The following is a 27,338-nucleotide window of genomic DNA, read 5'->3' as shown; positions in this document are numbered from 1 at the left end:
CGGACTAGATGATCTGCTCAGGTCCCTTCCGACCCTAGAAACTATGAAACTATGAAACTCTTCAAGGTCATGATCTAACTTCTGAGTGAAGAAAACTCTCATAGGATTTGCTAGATCTGATCAAATTACTTGTTGCAAATAGACTAGCCAGAATAATCATCCTTTTTGTTTCTTTTTTCCAAATGGATTCCTGCTACTATAAACAAGTCTAGTATTCAGAAGCATTCAGTATGTAGTCAATGAGAGCAAATTTCAGACCACATGTGCACTGACTGCAATTACTCTGTATTGCTGCTGTGTGATTAGCGATCTTGGTCAAATGGTATAATTTCTGGTTCCTGATTGATTGACTGACTTTGACTTGCCAGTGACAAACACCAAATAATATTGTTCATACATGAAAGCTTTTCTGCAAATGTGCTTAAAAAATAAAAGCAAGGTTAGGCTACTTGTATATTGAAGGGGAGCTTTAAAAAGCTAGTACTTAAAATATGTTTATTCTGTTTATAATTAATTCACTGACAGATGTGGCCTTTTCTGGATTTAGTACTTTTAATGCTCATCATTTATATAGTACTTTGGATAGACAGAGTCCTGCATAAACCTAAATTTATCCAAATATTCCCCCAAAGCACTAAAAAACTTAATACTGGGCCAGTGCATGAGAGTCTGAAAATGAAAATGAACAGCATGGAAAGTGTGAACAATTTAATGTCACTGACCCAGCTGAGTGAAACTTGAAATATAAACACATTGCAGAAATGACAGATAGTTGTCTGATTGTTAATATTCTTTCCATGTGAATACTGAGAGTCTTTGAAATCAGGTGTTTAAACAGAGGATACATATTTCTAAGATCTTCACAGTAAAAAAAAACCCCAAAACCTACAACTTACAACTGCTCTGAACTGTAGTTAACTCTTCTTTTGGGCATCCTGTGTGTTGGGGAGTTCTGGATTTGCAGCTCCAGAAATACCAGGATACTGGGCACTGGCTGGTAAGCTGACAAGTTGGCTATCTTTGAGCTGCTTTGATCTAAGGGGCAAATGGAAGTGAAACTAATTTAGTTGCTCAGTTTGGAAAACAAGCCTTTATGGCGATTTTCATTCTTCTTCAGGACATGGGGAGGTGAAAATATGTGTCATTTTCCAAAGTACAAAAGAAATGCATATTTTACACTTGAATAAATGCCAACATAACTGGGAAGTTTGCAATTATTAAGCATATAGGACTGGGATATTTCAGTGGGGAATTAGGAAAGTAAGAGGATTCAGGAGCTAGGTCCAATAAGAGGCTTAGGAGACTGAAGGTTTGGGTCTGTAGCTCCCAGCTTTCTGCCTGCTGCAGACGGTGCCTGCCCTCTGCAGTGAAATCCAGCACATTCCAGGCCTCCAGCACATTGTTCAGAGATTGTGTTCCCAAGGAGGATGAAGCTTAGCATGCCCTGCCCACCCAAGTCCATGGGCACAATTATAACTGGAAATATATCAGTAAGGCTGTTCCAGGCTTGCCTCCAGTGTCTATTCTCAGGCCTGCAGGAAACTGGGTGCAGAGGGGAAGCCCAAAGCAGCCCTAGGTCTTGAATGTGCCCATGGATGCAGGTAGATAGGGAGTGACTAGGAAGTGCCTGGGCCCATCCTTGATGGGACCCGCTGCTGCAGTGCTATAGACAAGCAACAAGGTACCTCAGAATGGGGTAAAAAATAGCCACTATAGGGGCTGCCTAGTGCTGGTCAATAGGAAATCTGTCCCTCTCTATAATGCAGGTGCCTCACTTAGGACTATAAGGAGGAACATCTGTCTACTCCAGATCCTCCCTTTGAATTGAAAGGTACCTACAACATTTCTTTGAAAGAAGTGAGTACTTGGAAGGACTGTTTAATGTAAAATATGGAAACAGCATTGGGAAGCAGGGACCAAAAGCCATGGCTTTCCCCTTGCAGATGAGTACTGTAACCACTAGACTAGTCAGGCTCTTTTTCTTTGTCTTTCTCTGACTCAGTGTACCTAGGATTCTTGTCTTTCCAGTAACCCTACTTCAATATAAGGGGCAAAATGTGCCTCGGCAACCCAGAGTAGTTTATACATCCCATGCTTACTAGGGAGCCAGAGGTAAAGGTTAGAACCCCGTTATGCTAGGGAAAGAAATGAAACCTGGTTTTCCTCTTCCAGGGGTGTGCTCTAACCACTAGCCTTTGATATCAAAGATGAGAGCCACTGCTTGCCATGTCATAAAAGAAAGCAGTTGCTCTTCATGGGAGTCTCTTGTTAGTGAGAGTTAAATGGGCTCTGAAAACACCTACTAGATTTGGACTTAAGTGAAAGAATGCTTACTTTTGGGAACCTGATCAGAGATATATGTGAATCCAAATTGTAGCTGCTCGGACTGTGGTAGTTATGGGTATGACCAGAAGCACAGGTCTGGTCACCTGGAGAATTTTAAGGTAAAAAATTAAGGCGCCTATGAAGTCAGGGGGCAGCTAAGCTAGGGTTGTTTGGATCATAATTTTGCACTTAGGTTCCTACCTTCCACATAAGTCCTGCTTTAGGCATCTAAGTCCTTTACTGGTTCTAGCCACTGGGTGTCTAATTCTCTCAGGCTTCTTAAAAAAGTTGCAATCTCGTTCTCTCATACTGGATGCTCTCTGCATCAACCAGTCTACCTGGAGCTGTGTAGATGAGTTTTAAGCATTTCCTTTGCTTTGATAAGAGCTATTTCTGCTGGTACCTCCATGTGTGGAGGCACCCCTCTCCCCTCCCAAGAGATGCCATCAGTGGAGATGACTGATCTGGATGTGGGGATAGTGATATAGAGGTTGGTGTCATCCACATGATATGTCTGTGGAGGATGGCACCCACCACTGGTCATTTCTCCAATGATGTAAGCTCTGCCCAGTCTTTTCATGATATGGACAAACTCCTCTGCAGCCCCAGTAGTCACAGCACTGGTGAGGATTACCAAACCCTTCTGTGAGCCATATCTCTCACCTGCAAGAGACAAGATAAGACAGTGTTAAGCACATCTACATTTAAAGGTCCACTTGGATCATAGAATAGCGTGAGAAGAACAGAGGCAGACTGTATTTCCATCCCATCTGTTATTGATGCCTGAAAGAATCCTGACTTACTTTCCAGCTGCAATGGCTGGAATTTGCTTTTTCCACTAAACAGCTTGTGCATTGTAAAGAGTCTGGTCATTATCACTGATGTTGCTACGTCAGTTTCACTTCCTGCCTCTCTTGTAGTAACAAGTTTTGGACATATTTAAACTTTGAATTGAAATGGTTTTCCATGCAATTACAATGGGGAAGTTCAGTTTAGCTTTGGTTTTACCCAAAATCCCCTTACAGAAAATATATAGTTGGGGTCTGGACTGACTTGATTGTTTCCCTTACTTAAGGAACGGTAGTTTTTCTCATAATTTCACATTCAACATAACATTTTGCTGGGGACTGAGCTGTTTTTTTTTTTTAAATCAGGCCTTCTGCATCATAGAGTAACCTGAGCACTTGGGAAGTTCATCCTATGCCTCTGTAATAATATCCTTGGAGTCTGTCCATCATATGGACCAATGGTGTGAGAGTTAACTATAATTCTAACTTGTAAGAAGGGGCCCAACATCACATGAGGGACCTTTAACAGAATTAATTTTCACAACAACTTTAAAAGGAACTTTTTTTTTTACTGACAAGTTATGGGCCATTAGAAGACCCTGTCCAAAGCAAATATATAATACAGAGCTCTATCCAAATCTCCCTGAAGCCCATTCTCTTTGAGGGGCTTTGGATTGTGGCCATAATAACTCTATTCCCTTAGCACATCCGAACTTCAACTGTCTATGGTGACTACACCAGGGGAGTGTGCCACTATGGCAAAGTAACTGCCAATCACATGTAGACCCATGTGATCATTGCATCACCATAGCACACTGTATGGTGATGTAGCATGTCACTGCATCACCACAGAGCAGGGGCAGGCAAAATGTGGCCCACCAGGCCATTCTATCTGGCCTGTGGGGCCCCTAAAAAATTTAAAAAATTAATATTTATCTGCCCCTGGCAGCCTGTCATGAGACCCTCAATGACTTGCCAAAACTCAGTAAGTGGCCCTCTGCCCAAAATAATTGCCCTCCTCTGTCATAGAGCAACATGTAGACACGCCCACTATGCCATGGACACTAGGGGAGTGGAGGTAGTCCAGGGTCCCACAGATCTGGGCCACAAGCAAATTTCCAGAATATCTAGTTTTCCTCTGATGCTTTTTCTTTGTATAGGTTTAGCTATTGGCTTCACGTGTTTTCAGCAGGAAAAATGTAGTCTCTGATGGATGGCTATGGATTGAGCACTCCATTTGCCTAGGAAATTCACAAGAAGCTACAATCATACATACCTAAAAGTAAAAGTTATTATGAAGTGTGGTTGCCATCTCACCTGTAAGCTGTGACTGGGTCCAGATCTCATTTACTGAGTCAGTGGGTCTGTTGTAAACCTTGTCCAGAAGAACTCGGTGCCCTTCATCAAAGAAGTAAGAGCACAGGCCTGGTATGGAGGTGGTAGGGCCTCCAATATTGTATCTGTGTAAACAAGAAAATAATCCAGGGCATAATTGACCATTTGTAGCAAACAGTGTATTTATCCTCCTTAGCTCTCTCTAACTCACAAGTTCTGCTGTTTTATAGCATCTCCAAAAAAATGGTTCAGACCTAAGTTCTTATATCTGCATATTATGTTCTCCCTCACCGTATTTGCAATCCTAGCATTATAGAACTGAACTCCTGCTGGAGAACCTGATACTGTTATTGCTCACAAACTGGCTAGAAATAAAAATTTAAAGCTATTTTCTTGGATCAACATGGTGAAAATCCCCCCAGAAAATAAATCAGAAGAGATAGTTAGAGACATATTAGATTCTTGAAGTTCTTTTATTTTTTAATAACTTATAGTTATTACTAACATAAGTAATGGAATTTAAAAAGCTGAGCCAATACACTTAGACTTTGCTATTAATGTTTAGGCAATTACTTTTCATTTAGGGGCACAAAAATAAATGCCTGAGTGAAAAGGCATTGAGAATCTACATCTCCCATCAAAGCCAGTGAAAGTGGTCACCACTTTCCAACCTCAAGTGACTTCTTTTTGTGTCCAGTAGTTGATCTAGATGCTTCAATTAGGGGAACCAAGTTTGAAAAATTTTACATTAGAAAACTCCTTTTAATTTCACATCACAGCTCAGGGTGGAAGTCATAGATGTTTAAATATCACTATGGGATTACCTCCTCCAACAATTAGAACAGTATTCATTTTGAACCAGGAACACCAAACCATTTATATTTTCCATTTCTACTTCAGCTCTACTCACGTAGTATAACTCTCCATCTAGTGGTCAATCAGAAACATTTCTAACGTATCTTTGATGGCATTGCATAGGAAGTAAATATTACCCATATGCAGTGTGCTGCTCATGTTTAACGAGCTATTTGCACCAAAAAAAAGTTCCCAATTTCCCTTGTATCCTGCGGCCTATTTGTTCATGCTGATAAGGGGGACACAACAGGACTTGAAAATGGGTTAATTTGTTTTCCTATTTAAAAAGATGTGTACAACACCACAAATGTTTATGTTTTATTCCCTAGCATAACGGTGGCACAGGCTTTACCTTGTGTAATTTACCCTATTGTGCATGGCATAGATTACATCGAGTAGTCTCTGAAGGAAACTTCTTGCTTGGTACTGATGTTTAGTGCAATCCAGACAGAAACCAAGAAAAGAAATTTTGGTTCTACTAATTTTCCTCCGCAGTTCTGCAAATTTAGGGGTGACTCCATCCCCAGGTAAGGAAACCACTCCAACTGTACACAGAACAGTTATGTTTGCTATGTTTGCTTTGAGCTTGCTGAAAACCAAATCAGGTTGCTGGTGGTTTCTGCTTAGTACTATCTAGACTTATGTGAGTATGGCTGTGCAGCCAGTACATCCCAGGGATACAATGCCCTGGCTGTCACAACCTAGCCTCATGCTGCTGCAGGTGTCATGGTAGTGAGTGGTATCTAACTTGTTGAGGTGACTCTGAGTGAGGTGAAGAAGGAGATACCCTGGCTAATCATTTGTCAATGCATAAGCCTGCAGTCTGAGATTTGTACCTGCCCTGGCAGAATGAACATGACTGAATCATGGTGGTCTCTTGTTAGCCACCCCTTTCTTGCTGGACTGCAGTTATGATCTGACTGAGGAACCCCCATATAATGAAAAGAGAAAATATAGGCATTAAAGCCATAGGACAAAATCCTAGATATGCCAGAATGCAATCAAGGGCAGGCAGCAGAAGAGGAGAGGGACAAAGCTATGCCACATTGGAAAGCCAGGCAGTGAGATGACAGATCAGCTGCCTGCCCTACAGTGCAGCTCACGCTGTGTTGAGTCGATTGAGTCCACAGCACTCCAAACGAGCAGAAAATGTCAAAAGCCTCCTGTCTGTGAAAATCAGCTTAGGGGGCTCTCCAAGTTTCCAAACACATGATCAAGAGCTCTAGGATGCTGACAAAGATGACAAATGTTTTGACAAGACAATAACAGAGTAGAACTAACTATATCCACCTATGTTTTGCTACTAGGATAATGAGCCCTTAAGGGAACATTAGTTTTGAGATGAAAGACAGTTCAGTGGTTAGGGCACTAGTCTCAGACTTTGAAGATGTAGGTTTAAGTTCACACTCTATGACAGACTTCCTATGTGACACTGGGGAAGCTGTTTTGCCTTTCTGGACTTTAGTAACCCATGTGGAACATGAACATAACAGCACTGCTCTAAAAGGGGATTGTTGAAAATAAATATCATATTTTCTTTCATACTACATGTCCCCAAGTAACACACACACCTTGTTTTGGGAAGGCAGAATGAAGGAAAATATATATATCCAGAGTCATGGCTGAAGACTGGCTGCATTGTTAGAGTCACTTCCCCTCCCCTTTCTATTCAATCAAAGCTAAAGATTGAACCTTGTCACAGCCACTGCCAAGTTACCAGCAATAGCTTTGACAGGGTTAAACCTATAGCTTTTGGCAGCAAAATGCACCCCTCCTTCATGCAGTCAGAGGGACCCAACCCCTGGTATCAGGTCATGGCCTTGAACCTAGGGCCTCATCTTAGCTGGTCATCCCAACCTGCCACCTCCACAGCTGAGCATTGGGGTAGACATAGGTGATCAGAACCTGGTGTCTAAGCCTAGCCGCCTGCCCACTCCCTGCAACCAGAATGGCCAGCCAGATTCACCTGACCCTTTGCCTCTTCCTATAAAAACTCTTGACCTGGAAGAGAAAGTGTCTGGGCAACAAGGTTCAATCTTGTATTCAGCTTGCCACACCTTTAGCTTGTGTGTCTACTGGCTCAGATCAATTCGCTGGCAACCTGACCCAGCTTGCCCATGGAACCTGAGTTTGGCCTGAACTTTGGCTCACTAACCCAAGTATGGTTTGATCTCCTGGGTACCTGACCCAGCTGGCTCCCTGCCCCTGCACTCTGTCCAACCCTCTGGATCTCTGAATCAGGTCCCCAGGCAGATCTTCTGGTTTCTGGTTTCCTGGTTCCCCTCCATTTGGACTCTGCATACTCCCTCAGATTTTGTTTTCCTCTTCTGAGCCTGGATAACCCCCAGATCTGGCATAACACCTGACAGCCATTCTAGAGTCCCCACAAATCCATTCTGGTGTGGAAATTAGTTTCTCACTTAAAATATGCACTCCAATTTTGGATGGTTAATTTTGTGGGGAAGGTCTGAGCGGTATACGAGTAAATATAGTAAGTTAAAATTATGAGGTACTCAAATAGCAGAGACCAAAGAAGCATTTCATATCGGTGATGGCTGTATTACTAGCCCCAAACATTCTGAAGTCATGAGTTGCATCTCAGAATTATGAGATTGGCTTAAAGAGACTTAATAGACATTAAAGAGATCTAATAAAAGTTAGGATGTTTCCATCTGCCTTTAAACTTGGACCTCCAAGGAGCACTTTGTTCACATATTTAAGCATTTCTTTGCAACCTTGAGGGTTAGGATCTTATGAACAGGGTAAGGAGCCCAGTGTGAATGGAAAGATCTATGTGCCTCTGTGGCAGTGCACAGGTTGTGCCTGTCACTTTAAGAACATCAGACAGGCTATGGAGCAGCCAGCAGATGGGTTCAGGCCCAATTAGGCAGTCACCTGACTGCAGGTGGCCACCTGATTGGAGAAGGGCTGGGCAGGGAGTGTATAAGCCCAGACCCTGGGAGCAGTGCTGGTAGTTACATCCGGGGAGCGGAGCAACATCCCTCAGCCTGAAGCTTTTGGAACAACTGGAGGTTAGGGTAGGAGCTATGGGGATGGAGGAGGTTCCTTCTGGTCCAGGTAAGACTTGAAACTACACCCTGCTGAGGTTGGTTGGTGTGGTGGGACTGTCTATGGTGGAGCAGTGCCCAGGAAATGCCACATCTGTATATCCCCAGTGAAAGGTGAGGAAGGGATGCTAGAAACTTTCAGCTCCCTCTGTCTTATAGGTCACCCTGTAGAGGGAAACGGCTTGGGGCCAAGGTCCATTGAGTGAGACCTGAGATCCAAGGGGTGAAAGGCCCAGAGTCTGAATGTGTGGCCCAGTAAGGGGGTGGAGTGAGTGTGTGGCCCAGTAAGGGGCTAGGGGAATGGTCCAGTGAGGGGCCAATGTCCACCAAGAGGGACCTGAGGCCTGTGTTGTCTAGAGGCTGAGTGCAGCCTGAGAAGAGGCTGGGGAATTAGTAAGGAGAATTGGATGCCATCTGCGAGGCATGGGACATGGTGGAGGGATGGTTTGGAGCCATGTGATTGGCCCAGAACACCAGGGCTGCAAATGGGGCAGCCTCCTCCACTTTTACATCAATCCATTTTTACATCAGAAGCATGGCAGGCAAGTGCAGGGCGGACTGCCCTAGAATGGGGCGGCAGGGGGAGGCATCAATCTCATCGGGTGCCTGATGGCCCCCCATCTGTCACAACCTCCTAAGGCTAATCTGGATTACCTAGTTGTTTAGAGGAGGGGAGCCTATGGCTAGCCAATAGAAATGCTAGACACAGAGGTGATTCTGGACTCCTGCTTTGCCTCAGAGCTCAAGTGTTTGACTTGCAGCTGCAAAGGAGGCACTTCAGTCAGTTAGGATCTGCATTGCTAAGCTGTGATAACTACCTGAACCAGCACCTCATTGACAGAAGCCCTGAGGCTAGTATAAAACACCAGCACCTCACTTTCATTCTTGTATAAAGGGCAAGGAGGAGCAAGAGTTCACTTTTTGCCTGACAGCTTAGTGTTGATAGTTCAGGCCCAGGAAATGGTAAACTGGGATTATAAATCCATCTCACTCACAGGGGACTCATGCCCACATTTCCCACTTTGCACGAGTGTACAGGTTATAAGACGTGTATGTGTGGGAGGGTAGGTTGAAGCTGTCTCAATGGGTTGATCGGAGCACAAGATTCATGGGATTGGAGGGAGTGTGAGCAAGAGAGAGCCTGACTATGACCGAATGATGAGGCCACTCCCCTAGGAGTGTGGAGCTGTGGATTCTATCCCCTGCTGTCAGGGTTAGTCATATTTTTTATCAATGACTGTCTAATGTATAAACAATTCATGGAGCTGGCAAGAAGGAGCCTGATTGTCAGTCTTCTTATGTGTCAGAAGCGGACTGGCCAAGTTTGCTGGGGAAGAGTATCCACACTTGAGGATAGGCTGGTGATCCAGGCCAACCTCGAAAGGCTTGGAAGGTGGGCAGATGAAAACCTAATGGCATTCAATATAGAGAAATGCAAGGTGCTCTACCTCAGGGTGGGGGGGAAACTCACATCACACTTATGGGCTCAGCAATGCTACATTCACTAGCACCACGACCGACAGAGACTTGGGGGTCATGACTGATCACAAGATGAACATGAGCCACCAATGTGATACTGCAGCCAGCAAAGTGAACAAAACTGTGGCTTGCATCTACTGATACATTTCGAGCAAGACCCAGGATGTCATCCTGCTGCTCTACTCGGCTTTGGTGAGGCTGCAGCTGAAGTACTGTGTCCAATTCTGGGTTTCACAATTCAGGAATGGCATGGAGAAGCTTGAAAGAGTCCAGAGGAGACCCACATCCATGATCAGAGGGCAAGAGAACAAGCCTTATGAAGAGAGGCTGCAAGTCATGGGACTTTTCAGCCTGGAGAAGCGCAGGCTCAGGGATGACTTGGTGGCAGCCCATAAGTACATAATGGGTGTGCATCAGGATCTGGGGTGATGTTTGTTCACCAGAGCACCCCAAGGGATGACAAAGTCTAACGGTCACAAACTTTTGCAAGACCGTTTTAGGCTGTACATAAGAAAAAACTTTTTTACTATCTGAGCCTCCGAGGCCTGGAATAGACTCCCCCAGAGGTGGTGCAAGCACCTGCTCTGGACACTTTTAAGAAACATTTGGATGCTTATCTTGCTGGGATCTTTTGAGCCTAGCTGACTTCCTGCCCAGGGTGCTGGACCCGATGATCCTACAAGGTGCCTTTCAGCTCTAATGTCTATGTAATCTATGAAATCTGTGATTCTGTAGCCTACTGACCATGGTATTTCCCATGAAGGGGACACTGCCATATCCTTGCTAGGATGGGTCTCCGTTCCTGCTGCCAAGACTGTTCATCCTTTTAACATTAGACAGTCATTGATTTTTAAAAATGGAAATCATATGGCTTGAAGAAAAGTTCCAGATATGTGAAGATTCATAACTGTAGAGGATATATGCGTTTCTTTAATCTTTGAAACCATTTCTGACACAGGGTTTGTTTTTCCATAAATATTTGCCTGAAGTGTGGTGGGCTTCCAAATAGGAGCTCTGGGCTGATGCAAAAGAAACACACTTATAGAAGTGCTATATAAAAACATGATATATTTGTATATGTGTAGCACTGTTAATTGTTGCAAATAAGTAGAACAGCATCTACTGGCCCATGTGCACACATTGTTGTTCATATGTTGTGAAGTTCAATGAAGCTTTGTTTAAATTTAGGCATGTGATAAGTCCATGGCTACCATAGGGCCTATGAGCACTGGGAATAGCTAGAGGAGTGGTGTGGTTTGCAAAGGTGGCTTAAGTCACTTGTGAGCTACACTCATGGACCAGACTATATACAGCTGATCCCCCGGTATAACTTGGCACAGTTCAAGCATTATTCCCTTTTTCACTACTGAATCACTTGACCTACAATAAAAGATATGATTAAACAATGTGTGTAAGTAAACAGTCATATCCAGTAAAGTGTTATACAGAAATCAGAGAAAGAAAATAGCTTCAGGGCAGAACTCTTCATTCTTGAAAATTTTCCAGTTTTCCTATCTGTTTTCAAATGAACCACATGATGGAACCATTTCCCTTGATAGTTTTCCATGACAATTCACCCTGAAATTTCTTTATCTCATGCTATCATTGTTAGTTTGCAAAGACAACAGTTAACCATGTAAAATAAATTCATGGCAACAAATAAAATTATACTTAGAAAGAAGACACTTGACTACTTTCTATTCAGGATTTACCTCATGTCTATGATTAATGCATCTGTGTGAACAATCTTCTTCCAAACATGCTTCACCAGCAGCTCAGAGACCTGGGTTAGAAGTTCACAATCTCCAAACATATCAAATCTCAAATAGCCAATGTTGTTTTCAAAGACATTGGTGTGGAATGAAAAGTTACTTAGATCCTCAAATACTTCTGGAGGTGGGATCTGAAAGAGTTTGGAAAAAACCATTATGAGTTGATAGTAACTCTTCTGCATAATATTAAAAAGGAATTACATGTGTGTCATGGAGCTCATGTTACACCTTGTTTTTTATAGAAAAACAAAATAAAGTGATTTCCTTGACAGAAGCAGATGATTGAGGCCCAGAGGCCTCATACTACTTCCTGTGCTCCGAGGCATGCCATAGGAATGCATTGGCTTCCTGTAATTCTTTTCCAGGTAAGCCACTTGTGGTACTTATAATCTCCTCATTAGTCTCAGCTGAAAGGTAGTTGGTTCATCATAGGTGATGCTGGCCTCAGGTGCCATTAAAGGGCCAATCACTCTCTGACAGTTAGGAATAGGTATGCTATAAGAGTCTTATATTGGGGATACATGTCTGAAATCTCATGTGTTTGGCCATGATTAATTTTACTTTATCTGTTTGTTATGGTATTAAATGGCAAATATTTATTTAAAATGTGATTAAATTCAGTTTTTAGCCAACAATAAAAGAATTATTCCTATCACCAGTATATGCAATGGTCCCATAGTCTGAGTCTGAGGCCAGAAATGAGTATTTTCCATGTATGCATCTGAAAATGGGAGAATCGCTTTGTACTTAATTCAATGACCTACGGTTCTTCATATAGGCTCCCATTCAGTTGCAAGTTTCTGTGACTAGAGAGGGCTTTGGCAAGTCCGTTATAAGAGCCCTTCCCTTCTCACCAGGGTGTTGTGAGGATCCCTTTGTTCATCTTTATGAAGTACTCAGATTATTTCAGTGATGGGGGGCCTTAAAGAACATTCATAAAACAAATAGAGCCAAGTAGTTCAAGGTAAAAGTATGTTATTGTTTCTATTTGGTAAAGTAAAAATTCTCTCCTCACCATCACATGCATGAAACAGTGGCTGTCCTCTCCGTCTCATCACCTACTAGTCTGGTGGATGATAAAAACTTAAAGGCATAGTTCATAGTTCCATAGTTCATCCCCTAAACCATGTAGGGCTGCAGAGAAAAAGACACGGAATGGATTTGCCTCCCAGCCTTTATCATGCTGGTACTATAGTAATTCCATGATGTTTGGGCTTTCTGTGCCCAAAGGGGTCAAGCAGCCGTCTAAAAGCTAAGACCTGGTGTTTGGATGTCTACTTAGAGCCACCACCACTCAAAAACAGCACTCACAAGCTGCGTGAAGCCCACTGGACATGTTAAGGGCCTAATGCTGTAGCCCTTTCCTGGATAGTATTCCCCATTTAAGGGTGACAAACAAGACTATTCATCTGAGTAATGGTCCTACATTTGTGCTGTGTTCTAGAAGATGATGCAAGGGATGGATTGTTAATTGTAATACAGTTTAATACAAGACCTCAAGACCACAATTGAGATAAGGGCCCCCTAACTCCACATGCTGCCCATGTGCATCTAAACACACACTGGTCCTGAATAGCAATGTATACGAACAGCTCAGACAGCTGAAATGTCTTTATAACCTTATGGTACAGAGGGAGACAGGCTGATGAAGTTACTTGCTCACTTAACACTGTGGTAGAATCCACACCTCTGATTCTTGAGTTCTAGGTTTGTGTCTCAACCAGAAGGCCACACTAGGGCCCTGTGCTTTAGAGGCAAAATCTTATTTCACTTTGTGCACCCAAATGACAGTTATGCAGACATGTTACTGCTTTTGTTGGCACTTATTATAGTTAGCAATTCTACTTCAGGTGCAGTGTGGACATGCAAGCATCCATACAGCTACTGAGTAGGCCTGCACAAAGTGGCTAGTATTCGCTTCGGATTTGGATTTGGCTGATTCGGGGGCAGTGATTCAACTTGGTGATTCGAATCACTGTCCTGAACTGATTCGGCTGAATCTGATTTGGAGATTTGGCTCCTGCCAAATCAACCAAATCTCTGAATCACACAGGCTGCATCCCCTGCCCATTCTCCCAGCCCTGCACGGCTCCAGCTCCAGCTCCATCTCCAGCTCCCGGCTCTTTGAAAACAAAAAGCCCCCAATTACCAGCTGCTGCTGGGTAGGGGGGGTGATCCCCACTGCCCCCCAGTGCCCCATGGGGGGTTCTGCCACAAGTCCCCTGAAGCAGTCAGTGAGTCTGGAGGGGTTTTTTGGTTGTTTTTTTTAAAGGGCTGGGAGCTGGAGTGGGCAGGGCAGGCATGGGGGGGCTGGGAGAGTGGGTGGGGTTTGGAGGGCTTATGACAGAGTCCCCCATGCAGCACAGGGAAGTGGGAGGCAGGAGGGATCCCCCCCGCCTGGCAGCACATGGTGAGCAGGGTTTTTTTTTTAAACAACAAGGAGCTGGGCTGGATGGAGCAGCCATGTGGGGCTGAGAGAGTAGGCAGGGATCGGGGGACACTCAGGAGGGTTGGGAGAGCAGGCAAGGGATGGGGCTTGACAAGGGTCCCCCATGGTCCCCTCCCCTGCTCCTTCAGCCTCCCCTCCCCTGCCCTGTACTTACCAGCACAGAGTCCAGGTCCAGCTCCATGCTGCAGTGAGCGGGGACTGCTGGAGTTGCCGAAGCTCTCCAAATCTTTTTCAAATTGATTCAGAGAGCTATGAATTGATTCGGGCCTTTTAATTGGTCCCCTGATTCGATTTGGATTCGGCGATTTAGCTACCAAATCGGGCCAAATCTCCTCCAAATCAAATCAGCACCCGAAGCTTCGCACAACCCTACTGGGTATGCATAGTAAGTTGTGCTCTGCATAGGCAGGTATGCACATTCTTATACATTTAGCTATGTGAATGTGAGTCCTCAAATTGTAACCAGGAAAAACCCCACAACTAGTCAGTGGTAGACACCAGAGGAGAAGTCCCTTTCCATATTTTGATCCAATAATCTAATGCAGGGGTGGGCAAAATATGGACTGTGGGCCACATCTGGCCCACCAGGCCATTCTACCTGACCCACAGGGCCCCTAAAATATTTAGAAAATTAATATTTATCTGCCCCTGGCTGCCTGTCAACGATGACAGGAGCCAGGGACAGTAGAACCCAGGGAAAGCTGGCGGCAGAACTAAACAACCGCAGCAGCAAGTCTGGCTTGGCCCTGCCCCGCCTTCAACCCCCATTCCCACCCTGAGCCCCAGCCAGAAGCCTCTGCCTAGCAGGGGCTTCTGGCCTGGGACTGCTCCTGCCTCCCTGCACTGAGGGAAATACAGATAAGGAGGAGGAGAGGGAGGGAGTCAGGGGAGGATTGCAGGTGATTGCTCCAGTCCTCAGGGCTGGCTGGGCCAGCTTCTGCGGTCCTGGAGCTGCAGCTGCAGCTGGGAACCGTGTGCTGCTAGGTGGGTGGTGTCGGGGGGGAGCAGGGAAATGGCTGTGGCAGGTCGGGGGAAGGAGCAGTGAGTAGTTGTGCAGATTGCAGTAAGAGGCAGGAGACAGCATGGGGACTGTGTCAGTGCACTGGGGCCAGTGCTGGTGGGGCCCAGAGCAGGGTAGCAGGAGCGCGGGGCCCAGGCTGCCAGGGGCTCTATGGAGCCCGGCTGGCTCCCTCCTCTCCCTACTTGAGCAGCACAGCCCGGACCCTGCACTTCTGCTGCCCCACTCTGGGCCCCACCGGTGCTGGCCCCAGTACACTAGTGTGGGCCCTGCGCTCCCTCCTGGTTGTCACTGTGCTGGGGGTGGTGGGGAATGGGGAAGCAGCAGGAGAAGGGAAGCAGTGGCAGATGGTGGGCAAGTGGCAGGAACACAAGGTCCACACCAGTGCCCCAGGGCCAGGAGTGGCAGGAGCACGGAGCCTAGGCTCCTGTCTGCTGCAGGGGGGGAGGGGGCAGGCTGCTGGTAAACCCTCCCCCTCCATACAAGCCAGAACCCCCCACACCTACCCAGACCCCACACTCAAACAGGCCCATATTTATCCACCCCCCACAAATCCCACCTCTACACACACCCTCCTCCTCACCCCATATACCCATAAAACTATACCCACCCTGCCACCCACAGCCTCCCACAATATTCAAGAGCAAGACTTAATTTTGAGCTATTATACTATCACCTCTATGTATACTACACAAGCTCAGGTAAATCAGGACAAAAATATTTTTTGAAATGAAATTAATGAATGTTGTAGTACATGTTTGATTTTTAGAATATAATTTGGTATTTTTCTGGTTCAGAGATGGCTAAACCCTTTGCTGAAAGGAGTACTTCTGGGGGCAAGGGGAGGGACTTCTGGTGGCAAAGGACAGGAGTTAGGGGGAGGGACTTTCAGTCCCAAGATGGTGATTGGGGTTGGGGCATCTATCAAGGGGTGGGGCTACCTATGCAGCCCTTATAGCTTGCCAAAACTCGGTAAGTGGCCCTCAGCCTGAAATAATTGCCCGCTGCTGATTTGATGGTTAAGCCATTCACCCAGGGCATGGGAGACCCAGCACCTATATACCTTTAATTCAAAGGAGTTTTGAATTTACATGTGTCCTGCTTCACAACATAATGCTTTAATCCCCAGGCAACAGGCTAAGCACTATACAGAGCTGTGTGCAGCCCTCCCCTTGAAACTGGCCCGCTGGGGAGCCATGAAAAGAAGACATGCGGGGCTGGGAGAAAGAGTGTGTAAGGCTCATCAAGGTGACCACTACCCTAAGAGGGACTCCCTAGGTTCTGGCCTGGACCCTTTCTCCCTTCCAGAGGGGAAGAACCTTCCCCCCATTCCTTATCCATTATAGCCAATAAATACTGAGTTCACGATACGGTATCTCAGCTTCAAGAGGAAGTTTGAGACTGGCCCGGATTGTGCCCAGCTTGGAGCCTGTTTGTTAGAGCACCATGCTAGAAAGCAGTAGGGATATAGACTCAAGTACCCTCTGCATGAGGCTCCCTAGGTTTCCTACTATGGTGAGTGCCCTAACTTTTGAGCTAAAAAAGTTAGGGCACTCTTCCCCTGGCATCTAGCATTTGCTAGTCATGGAGTTTTGCCAGGCTACAATTTTGGCATTTACACTTATCTAGGTACAAATGTATATCTTCACAGCCAGAGATCAGCTCATTAGCTATGTGGATACCTGTGCATATACACTGTATGTGGACTAAGATCATAATATTTGCATGTTCAAAATGAATTATGTGGCTGTGTAACTGCTATTTGTGCATATTAAGTGTAATGGCATTTTGTCTTAGGTCTCACAATTTGGCAGCCTCTGGGCTTTGCCTCCTGCATACTCTTGTAGCTGATATTTATCATTACCATTCTAGTCCCTTCTGCAATGCCAGAACTTCAAACACTGATTCCAGTGTTCTTCTGATACTAACTATTGCTCTAATGGTAAGAGCCAAGTTTAATGACTCCCTTCCTGCACCTCTCTCTCTTTTGCTCTTTTTTTTTTTCTCCTCACCTTGTGAAAAATAACCACTCTATCTGGGCTATCAGTTCAACACTATTGAGTTTGTCATTTCCAATCCACTTCCCAGTGACAGCAATGCAACTTGATCTTTCCAGTGTATTTTGCTTAACAAATCATGGGTTGAAAGACCATATCCAGTGCTCATAGCATTGTTTTGACTTTGCTTATTTGTGGTTCAGAAGAAATGGACCTCTGGGAGAGAAAAAAATTCCTTTTTGCAAAGGAGAAGGCAGAAAAGATGCATCATCCATTTTTTTTATCTACAAATGAAGCAGATGTATTATTTTCAGTAAGAATTAACCTACAAGTAACATTTAATCTGTAGCCGTAGATAGATTTCTAGACTACACCTTCAAAATGGACTCTTGCCTAGGTTATGGCTTCCCGGGTTTTTTCTTCTATTACCTCTTGTGATCTTTTTTTCTTACCTATTTAATATGCTGTACCAAAAATTTGGCCATTTGGGAACTTCCTGTTGGTAAACTGTGTTGTTGACTGTTGTGATTTTATTGCAAATGTCATGATGCTGATGTTTTCCTTAAATACTGAGCTCTCCCGGAGTCATATGAACATGAGGGAATCTCAGAGAAAGTTTCTCACCTTCACGGTTATACAGAAGAGAATGTAAGTAAGTTTAAAGGCTCAGAAACTGGAAGGCAAATAAAACTAATATAGAATGGATTTTTAAAAATCTCATGTTTCTCAGGTTTGGGGGTGTGGATCTGAGGTGGGTACTAGTGGGTTACTTCCTTACACAACTGGAAATATGTAGCAATGTGGAGAGCAGCTGCTACCATTACCTAAGGCTGTAGGGTGCAGGGGTCATTGCGCAGGCCAAAGTCCCCTTCATTTTGGAGGATCACATACTGGATAGTGGGGGAAGGGCAAACAGTGACAAGCTGTAGTTCACAGCAAGATTTGGAGGAATGTTTAAGCCGAAATGGTTGAATTGTTATGTATAAATTCCCTCTGCCTTATTAAGAAGAACGCTGCAAGCCGTGGAGTTAGAACAGAGCCTTGAATGTCAACAGCTCAGGCTGACGCAACCTGAACAAGTGAAGAACCATCATTAGTTGATAGCTGTATAGGGTATCTGGGCCTTCTCCTTTAAACTCTTATCACATGTCAGTACTTTGCATGGATGGAGCAGTGTGATATGAATGAGAAAGTAGGACACTGGTCTGAACTCTGAAAGACTGGAGTTTCATTCCTGGCTCTGGCACTGAGCTACTCCAACCCCGCTCTGTGCCTGTTTCCCTTCCCCTCCTTTACCTGTCTTGTCCATGTAGAGTATAATCTTTTGGGGGCTGGAATTGTCTCTGACTGTGTTTGTAAAGTGCCCAAAACAAAACAGTGCTCCTCCATGTGTTAGAGTTTTTAAATATTTAAAATATTATATATATATATATATAAAAATATATATAATATTTTAAATATTTTAAATATTGTAAATAACAATATTGTCAAGCCCAATTGTTTAAAAACCATGGAACCCCCAAAATCTAAGGTTGGTTTAAAATCATGGCATTTCTTTTAAATAGCAGCTTTTGAGTTTTTTCTTTTTTATGTTCTGTTTTTCAATCTTTTAGTGTTGTACTCAAGTCATATTTTCAAACTTTGCTCTGCTGGAGCTATAGAAGTTTACTTTTTTTAAAGTGAAAGCTGAGATTCTCATTCAATCGTAAGACTCCAGGTGTGTGAGCTTTAAATGAAAATCAGAAGGCAAACAAAAACCATTCACCAAATATTGCAAGACTCTCAAGAAATTCTGAGAATCAACAACAAGGAAATAATGACAGTCCAAATTATGTTAACATGAGCATTCATGAAAATAAAGTTGGGCACTTCATTCCTGTTCAGTTAATACCCTTTACAGCTTGGGATTTTTTTTCAGCACCTAAACAACTGGTCTGCCCGGTCAGGATCAAGAATTCCAGTTTTTATCTCAATGAAAATAAATAACAACACGGACACTGAGCCGAGGAATTCTGATTCTGTGCAGCAGCACAAACACATGACCAGCCTGCAACACTAGAGATTTAGTGTCAATTAACGGTTATGCTTGCAGAACAGCTGTTACAGTGGATATTATAGCTGCAAAAGAAACTGACAAAATAAGTATAGGCACATCATTTAGCTTCCAATAAAAAAATCAGTTTTGCAAATTCCTAAAAGTAATGGCACATTTTAATGTTTAAAAAAAATAGTGAAAACGTTTTCTTCTTGGCATTGTCACAATCCAAGATGTAACTGTTTTGTGTTTGTGCGTAATGAGCAGAAAATGAAGCTGACTAAAACCAGGAAACATAAAAGAAGTTATTAGTGCGCTGTCATTTTTCAGACTGCACACAGGCAAAAAGTAAACAAATATCAGAGAGAGTAAAGAGACAATTACACCTAAATAAAGGCCAGATTCTCAGCTGGCACAAACTGGCATGGCTCCATTGACCTCAATGGGTTTGTGCATCAACAGTGCACTGAGCCTCTAATACAATTTTTTCATCTGTTATTGGTAACACATTAGGGATAGGGTTTTTATTTTTTCCTATCCTGATACTGTTCCTTTAAACAGAGTACAGCAACTTTTTTTTTTATTAGTCGGGCAAACCTGACATAGGTTTTGGGGACATAAGCAATCTTTCCCTACTCCCACTGACTTGTCTGTAAACCTCCTATTCCCTGTCCCCAGCTCCAGTAATACTCTAGAAAACAGCTCCTACTCATGTGCGGCAGTGGAGTAGGAGCAAGGTTTGTTGTGTGGGCATCAGGGAGTACATGGAAACCTGCCTTGCAAGCAAAAGCTCAGGCTATTTTCTGAATCACAAAACACTGTATATGTAAGACTAGCCCCTGGGAAGCCTAAATTGGGCAAATGTCATTTATGCAGCAGAGAACTCCAGCTAACATTGACCTTGCCACTGTCTCAGAGGAGATATTTTCATCATCTTTTATTATGCCTTAGCAGTGGTTCCAGTGTAGTAGACACCAAGGTATACATATGCATTTCAGTTGCCTCTCTTTTATGCATACCCCTCTTAACTTCTCTGCCGTTATTCCCCCACTTCCCAATCAGTATCCAGGCTTGCTTTGGACTCCCCTCCTATGGAAAAACCATTAAACCTCATCAAAACCATACTTGACAAATGACTGAGCTAATTAATGTAGAAGCATTAATTAACACAGGCTCACTGAAGTCAGTAGTTTTTTTCCCATCAACTTAACCAGGGCCAGGATGTGATAAATAAGATTCCATCCTGTGCATCCTATTTTGACAGTCAGGGCTCATGGCATGTTATAATAACCAATATCAATAACAGTGGTACACAGATTGGGTCGTTCATTGGCTGAATAGAGAACCAATGGCAGAACACTGATATGCTGCCAATATTTTGGCAAGGAGCTCCCACAAAAATGTAGTCTGTGATGGGCCCCATATCCCAGGAGTACTAAGTGGAACAGTGAGGAAATCAAGAAAACTGTGAATTAGATTTCCCATTTAAGCCCAAGTTCTTTCTACAGTCAAGGTGCAAAGCAGCATGTATTTAGATGTGCCATTCCCTGAAAATTTTTAAACTTTGCCCTTGACCACAGTGACTGAGAACATGGCACAGAGGTCATACCCCGTTTTAAATTATATGAGCCTTAGGCTTCTTAGGGTGGGAGCCTGGAGATTTCTGCCTGCAGGAAAAATATTGCAGATGCCCAACACATGGTGCAGTCTAGTTCATTTAAAAAGCAAAAGTGTGTTTTTCAGAAATCAATGTAACGAGCTCCTAGGCAAGTCATCTCTGGCACAGATGCAATATTAGTAGTCAGGGAGGATCTAACTCCATCTAAGGCAGGGATATTATCCTAACTTTCCCCCCATTTTGAAGGTGAAATGTTAACAGGTACTCCTAGGAGCTCCCTCCAGCACAACTGTGCAGCCAGTTCATAATCAGTCTGGCTCAGAACCAAGCAGAGCTTCTATAACACAAGCATCATAGTTAGGGCAAAAGTGGCTTTTTAAAAATCAACTTCTTTTTGGGGTCAATCAGATTATAGCTGCACCTTACCAGATGCCTTTTTCCGAAGCAAAATGTATAGGTCACTTGGGAATCTCTACTATTGCTCAGGAGATAAGCTAGGGGTGGGAGTACATGGCAAAAACTGAGAGTTATGTACAAATCTAGTAATATAAAAATAGAAGGTAAGTATATGCATGTTTATATAGACGACAAATTACGCTACAAAGTACATGTGTGTATCTCTTGTAAAAGATTCAGAGACCTTTCTCAGACTGCAAAATCGGCCCCACCAAAATAAATAATGTAAGTAGGAGGTTTGTTTAGGCTACCACGGAGGAGAACCAATGGGCACAAGCTGATAGAGGAAAAGTTTAGGTTGGACATTAGGAAAAACTTATTTTCCATAAGGGTATCTAGAATCTAGAGGACACTCACAGCAGAGGTGGCACAATCACCAACCATCCTTGGAGGTGTTCAAGAGGAGACTGGAAAAGCACCTCGTTGAACTCATTTGAGCCCAATAACCTCCTGCCCATGGCAGGGGACCAGACTTGATGATCTTACAGGTCCTTTCTGGCCCTTCCATTCTATGATTCTGCGAGCAAATTGTCCATTGAGAATGATGGGGGTGGGGGGTGGGGACAGAATGCTGCCGTCCATCACCCCACACTGCTGTCACCTCCCATGAACAGGGTTGGGGGGGAAACTTGCATGCAGCCACTGCCGCTGCCACCTACTGCCCCATGCTGCCGCTGCCACTGCTCTGCATCCGGCCCTGTGCCACCCTCTCCCCCGCAACTCCATGTTTGGCTCTGCTCCATCCCCCCACCTCCCCGTCATGGCTGGCTGTCATGGCTGGCCAGCACCTCTGCTGTCATGGCTGGCCAGCACCGCTGCTGCCTCCAAGGAGCAGGGCTGGGGGTGGGGGGTGAGGCCAGCATCCCCGCAGTCATGGCGGTGCCCCGCTGTTTGTGTCTGCCTGTGTGGAGCATTGTGATCGGCTGCTGAGACAACCAATTAGAGTGCTCCAGGAGCATTATGGACAGACAGACAAACACAGACAGACGGACAAAGCCCTTTTATATATCGAATGATTCTATAACAGGACAAAACAATAGCACTGAAGTAGAAGTGACATGGGAGGGGGGTCTGGTAGAAGAAGTACTCCCTATAATAAACACTACTACTTTAGCCCACTGCCCTCTACAGCAAGTCCACATGTAAATTTACTGGTTATGAGACATATTAGCTCAACAGCCCCAGAGCTTGAAGATTTTTGTTAACCAGCATGTATTGCTGTATAAGCTGCAGGTAAAAAGCCTAAATCCTGGCCATTTTACTGATTTGAGGTGAGTTCAATCTCCAAAGCCCATTGTCCTCTTTCCGGAGACTGGTAAATAGTGGTGATTTAGAGTTATGGACCACAATTGGGTCTGGGAATTCCTGACTCATTGATCCCAGACCATGTAGCACCCACCCAATAGATGGTAGGGACTCACAGCAGCTAGGCACATGAGAGACTTACCTGTATTGGCACAATCCCTGGGATACTGTCCTTGGAGTGCTCTGGGATGTAGGCTATTTTGAGGTGCACATCTCCAGAGAGAGCTTGCAGATCAGCAGCTACCTTCTGGGCCAGCTCTTCTTCAGAAGTAATCATTTTGTAGGTTTCCTTGTTGATGAGGTTAGTAAGCCTGGTTGCCACATTGGTCCCAATGTCTGCAAAGGCATAATTATCAGCCACCAGCTTCCCCACTGTCTGCAGTACACTGGGGACCTTGGCCCGCAAGGCAGCAATTTGCTGGGCAACCATCATGGCTTCGTTTCCCTGGACAGTGATATGTGGCTCCACCCCAGATACACTCCACACTTTGCCAGTGACTGGGCTGAGCACCACCTGGTTGGGGATGGAGGCATATAATGAGCTGTTGCTGACTTGGTAAATGCCCACAGAAAGTGATCCACCCACTGTGGGCTCACCTATGACAGTGGCTCGGTGCAGATCTTTCATGGAACGGGTAAATGCTTCAGCTGCTGAGCCACTCATGTGGCTAGTCAGGATGTAGATGTCTTTGAGGGAGCCATACCTCTTGCCAGTAACCTGGGGGAGGGTCCACACCTCAGTGCTATGAGAAGTGCTGCGGTCAAAGACAGTGTAGAGGTGTTGCCGGGGCTCAGGCTCAAAGAAGTAGGAGCAGAAGATGGGCACAGCTGTGGAATAGCCGCCTGTGTTGTACCTCATGTCAATGATCATGGCATTGGTATCCACTAACTTGTTCCATACCATCTGCACCAGCTGTGGCCCAATGGCTTTGACTGTCTCTGCCTCAGCCATCATGTCGAAGCGTAGGTAGCCCAAGTTGCCTGGCAATACATCAACTTTGAAAAGAGCCTCAATGATGTAGCCCAGCTCCTCAGGGCTTGGGATATTATTGGGGGGCTGTTCCTCTGGGGCTGGCTCCACCTGGCTGTAGAAGACATGAAGTCGGTGGTCCCCTGAGGCCTCCTGCAAGTCACTGGTAAGCTGGGAAGCCAATGTCTCAAAATCCACAGCAGAGCGATAACCACCTTGGGCCCTCTTGGTGCTTAGCATTGCACTAGCCCTCCCAGCCACCTCTGGAATGGCATAGTGTGCCTCTAGGAGCTGACCAGTTCCCTCTATAAGTGTTCCCATGCCCTGGTGGAAAGCAAGAACCTCCTCAGCTTTCTCTAGTGCCTCCTCAGCCAGTACAATGGCATCAGGCACCACACCTCCACCCATCCAGCTCTCCCCATGGTTGTCAATGAAAGTGATGACAGGAACTGTGATGCTGAGGCCATGGGTGATGTCTCCCTCAGGCTGCAGCAGTGGGAAGGTACAAGTGTGTGACAGTCTCCCTGCTGTGATCTCACCAATCAGAGTGGCACGGTCCAAGGACTGCATGAGGTAAGCAAACTCTTCAGCTGCTGTGGCAGTACGATGGCTGATGAGCAGGTAGATGCCACGGTGGGCTCCGTAGGGCTGCCCCAGAAGTTCTGCTTGGCTATTGTGTTCCTGCGTGTGGTTGGTGCGTCTATCATAGGTAGTGAAGAGGTGGACAGGGCCAGCAGCAGGGTCCTGGAAATAGGAGAGCAGCAGGGGCACAGCAGATGAGGATGAGCCCCCAGGGTTATAGCGCAGGTCTACAATCAGGTTCTCAGTAGCTTGGAGGGGCTCCCATACTTTCTGCCTGATATAAGGCCCCACCTTAGCTAGCACTGAAGCATCGGCAAACTCATCAAAGCGCAAGTAGCCCACATTGCCTGGGAATACAGATACCTTGAACAATGTGTCCACCAGAACATGCAGCAGCTGCTCATTGTTGGGCAGGCTGGGAGCCACTGGAATCTTCTCCTCCAGTGGGGAGATAGCAGCTTCATCTGGTGTGGTGACTCGGAGAAGGAGGCGGGGGTCCTCAGACACAGCCTGCATCTCAGCATTGAGCTTGGCAGCAAGGTCCTCTGCAGACTGGATGGAGGAGAAGTCAAAGGCAGTGAGGTGCTGCAGCAGTGCAGGCACCCGCTCAACAAGGGTGTAATGGTCTTGTAATATGTCCATGAGGTGGCTGATTATTTCAGGTACTGCTCTGCGCACTGACAGGATGGCCAGGGCTTTCTGAAGGGCGTGCTCTGCTTGAGTGGTCACACATGGCATCACCCCACTGACCTCCCAGCTCTGCCCACCCCCACTCAGGGGGCTCACAGACCGTGACACAGGTACTGTCATGTAGAAATCAGAAGGACCAATGCGCAGTTTCTGGATGTCCAAAGAGCCCCCAGCAGTCCTCTCCCCGACAGTGATGGCTCTGTGCATGTGCTTGAGGATGTAAGCCACATCTTCAGCCACTCCAATGGTATGCTGGCTAATCAGCACAATGACATCCTTTTCCATGCTGTACCTATCACCTAGCACCTTGGGCAGTGTCCATATCTCTGTGGTGGTGTTAGAGGGTCGGTTGTATACAGTATCCACATGCAGCACCTTGTCAGCTTCATAGAGATAGGAGATGACAAAGGGAATGCCAGAGATCTGTCCCCCAGTGCTATGACGCAGGTCTAGCACAAGAGCAGATGTTCCCATCAGCGTCTTCCATATCTTTTCCACCAGAAAGCTACCAATCTTCTGCACAACATCCTGGCCAATAATATAGTCAATTCTCAGGTAGCCCACATTGCCCTCCAGCTGCTCATACTTGACCACATGCTGGATAAGATTCAAGAGCTGCTCATGAGTGGGGAAAGCCTCAGGTTCTTGCTTGGGAGCTGTAGGAGCCAATGGTTCATAGGAGATCACAAGTCTTGGGTCATTTAAGGCGCCTTGCACACCAGCTGTCAAGACACTCGCCAACATTTTAGGATCAGAGATATCCAGGATCTCTCCACTCTTGATGGCTTGTTCAATGGCTTCTTGCATCCCCATCAGGTTTTCAGGGAAACAATAATTATCCAGAAGAATCTTGGCCATGTCCAGTACCAGAGTTGGCTGGAAGATTTCCTCAGCGTACACACCAGAGAAAAAGAGGGATGATAACAGCAGGAGATATCCCCTGATCATTTTGAATCGGCAAGGAGACAAACATAAACTGCACCTTGGGAAGAAATCAGAAACTCCTGTAGATCAAGCTGAACTTATCTCCCTGTCAGCCCTCTGTGTCTGTGAATCAGCACTGAAATCCCAGTGATAAACCTGGGAGCACTCAATTGATAAACCTGCATTAAACCTTTAATCTCATTAAATTGGAGTGCATCAGCCAAAGTGCACCAATAGATGAAGTTCAGCATCATGCCACTTTACAAATCTCTTATGAAACAATAATAAAATTCAGTCAATGAGGAGATGTTTATACCAAGCTGTTAGCTTATAAGATTCTTTCTGACAGATAATAGTTTTCAATATATACAGCAGTGTCCATTATAAACTAGTCCAGAATTATCTTGACAGTGAATCCATTAAATGCAAAGCTGTTTGATGTAGAGTCATAATTAGAATAATAATCATCCAACCTATTAATGCTACCTATAACAAATAATATGAGGAGTATTTTGAAATGGCCTAACTCTGCAAGTATTTAATTTTTTGCAGGTATAGCCCAGATGATGATTTACAATACAACATCTTTGGTCTTTTCTTGCCTATGGTCAGCAATGAACTGTATTTTCATTCTACAGCTACAAGCTCTCATCTAGAAATTTTGAACATTTGAAATGGCCCATTAAATTTAAGGTAAAAACAGCCCATTAATTTCAGTGCTGACTATTTTCAGCATTTTGAACAGGACTGTGAAATACATTTGCTTCATCGTAATGCAGCTAAATCTGAGGTGACTTTAATCTTTATAATTTGCACTCAATTAGGATTTACTTGTAATACCACTAGGCAACATATGGTCACGTCTGGTGACAGCTTCCAGCCAATAGACATTAGACTTGATATACTAAAATAGAACATGGCGGGTGGGGGGGTGTTGTTTCCTTTGTCCCCAATGCATTTGAGGCTCTGTCTTACTAAGAGTTTGAAAGAGGATCAGCATTTGCAAGATTCAGCTTCAGGTTGTATTCATGTGAACTGTTAACATGCAGAGCTGCAGTATGACATACCTAATATACTCACATAAGCCAAAGTCTGTCTTTACCTTTGAGAAGAATGCTTGCTAAGTGCAGGTTCACCCAATCAATTCAGCTGATGCAGGGCAGATGCAAGAATAACTCAACATGGAAGGAGTATACTCATCTGTAACTCTTTCATTCTGCTACTAAAAAGTGAAACAGGTTATCCCTTGTTTTAGGTGTGTAGGAGAGGGACCATGGTCCTTCCCCTGGCCTGGTTGGCTATGCCCCCTCAGCAGGATGGAGTGATGCCTACGTTAATTACAAATACATACTTTGATCAGGTGCTAGGGCAGCAGTCTACCTGTGTCCTTCATGAGTGATAGTTCAGGAGTTCCCTAAGCCTCCTCCCAGGTCTGTGTACATGCAGGATGTGCCTGAATCCACCCTGTTTCTTATCTATGGGAATATATGAGCCATAGGTGTTACCTGTCAGCTCCATGTTCTTGGGGAACCCTGACACAGGACACAGACTGTCCGACTCACAAAGAATCGCCATCCCTCCCCCACCTAAACAGAAACTTATTAAGATGCAGTGAGAGACTCACCTAAAACCCTCCAGATAAGGGTGACAAAAGTGCAACAACTGCCCTAGG

At 44.9% G+C, this 27,338-nt stretch overlaps 1 protein-coding gene across 1 annotated transcript; it reads right to left on the bottom strand.

Annotated features, from left to right (window-relative positions):
* Positions 1–61: 61 nt before the first annotated feature.
* RBP3 (retinol binding protein 3) lies at positions 62–25,790 on the bottom strand. Its single transcript, XM_019556345.1, has 4 exons — positions 22,643–25,790; positions 11,563–11,753; positions 4,431–4,573; positions 62–2,988 (listed from the first exon to the last, which is right to left on the bottom strand). The coding sequence occupies exons 1-4, from the start codon at positions 25,688–25,690 to the stop codon at positions 2,660–2,662; spliced, it is 3,711 nt and encodes a 1,236-aa protein (XP_019411890.1). The 5' UTR covers positions 25,691–25,790; the 3' UTR covers positions 62–2,659.
* Between the last annotated feature and the right edge of the window lie 1,548 nt (positions 25,791–27,338).

The sequence above is a fragment of the Crocodylus porosus genome, unplaced genomic scaffold (genome assembly GCF_001723895.1).
Source record: "Crocodylus porosus isolate Cpor-Errol unplaced genomic scaffold, CroPor_comp1, whole genome shotgun sequence".
Taxonomy (NCBI): domain Eukaryota; kingdom Metazoa; phylum Chordata; order Crocodylia; family Crocodylidae; genus Crocodylus; species Crocodylus porosus.
Note: the sequence above shows the minus strand (reverse complement) of the source record. Positions and strands in the feature narration are given on the sequence as shown.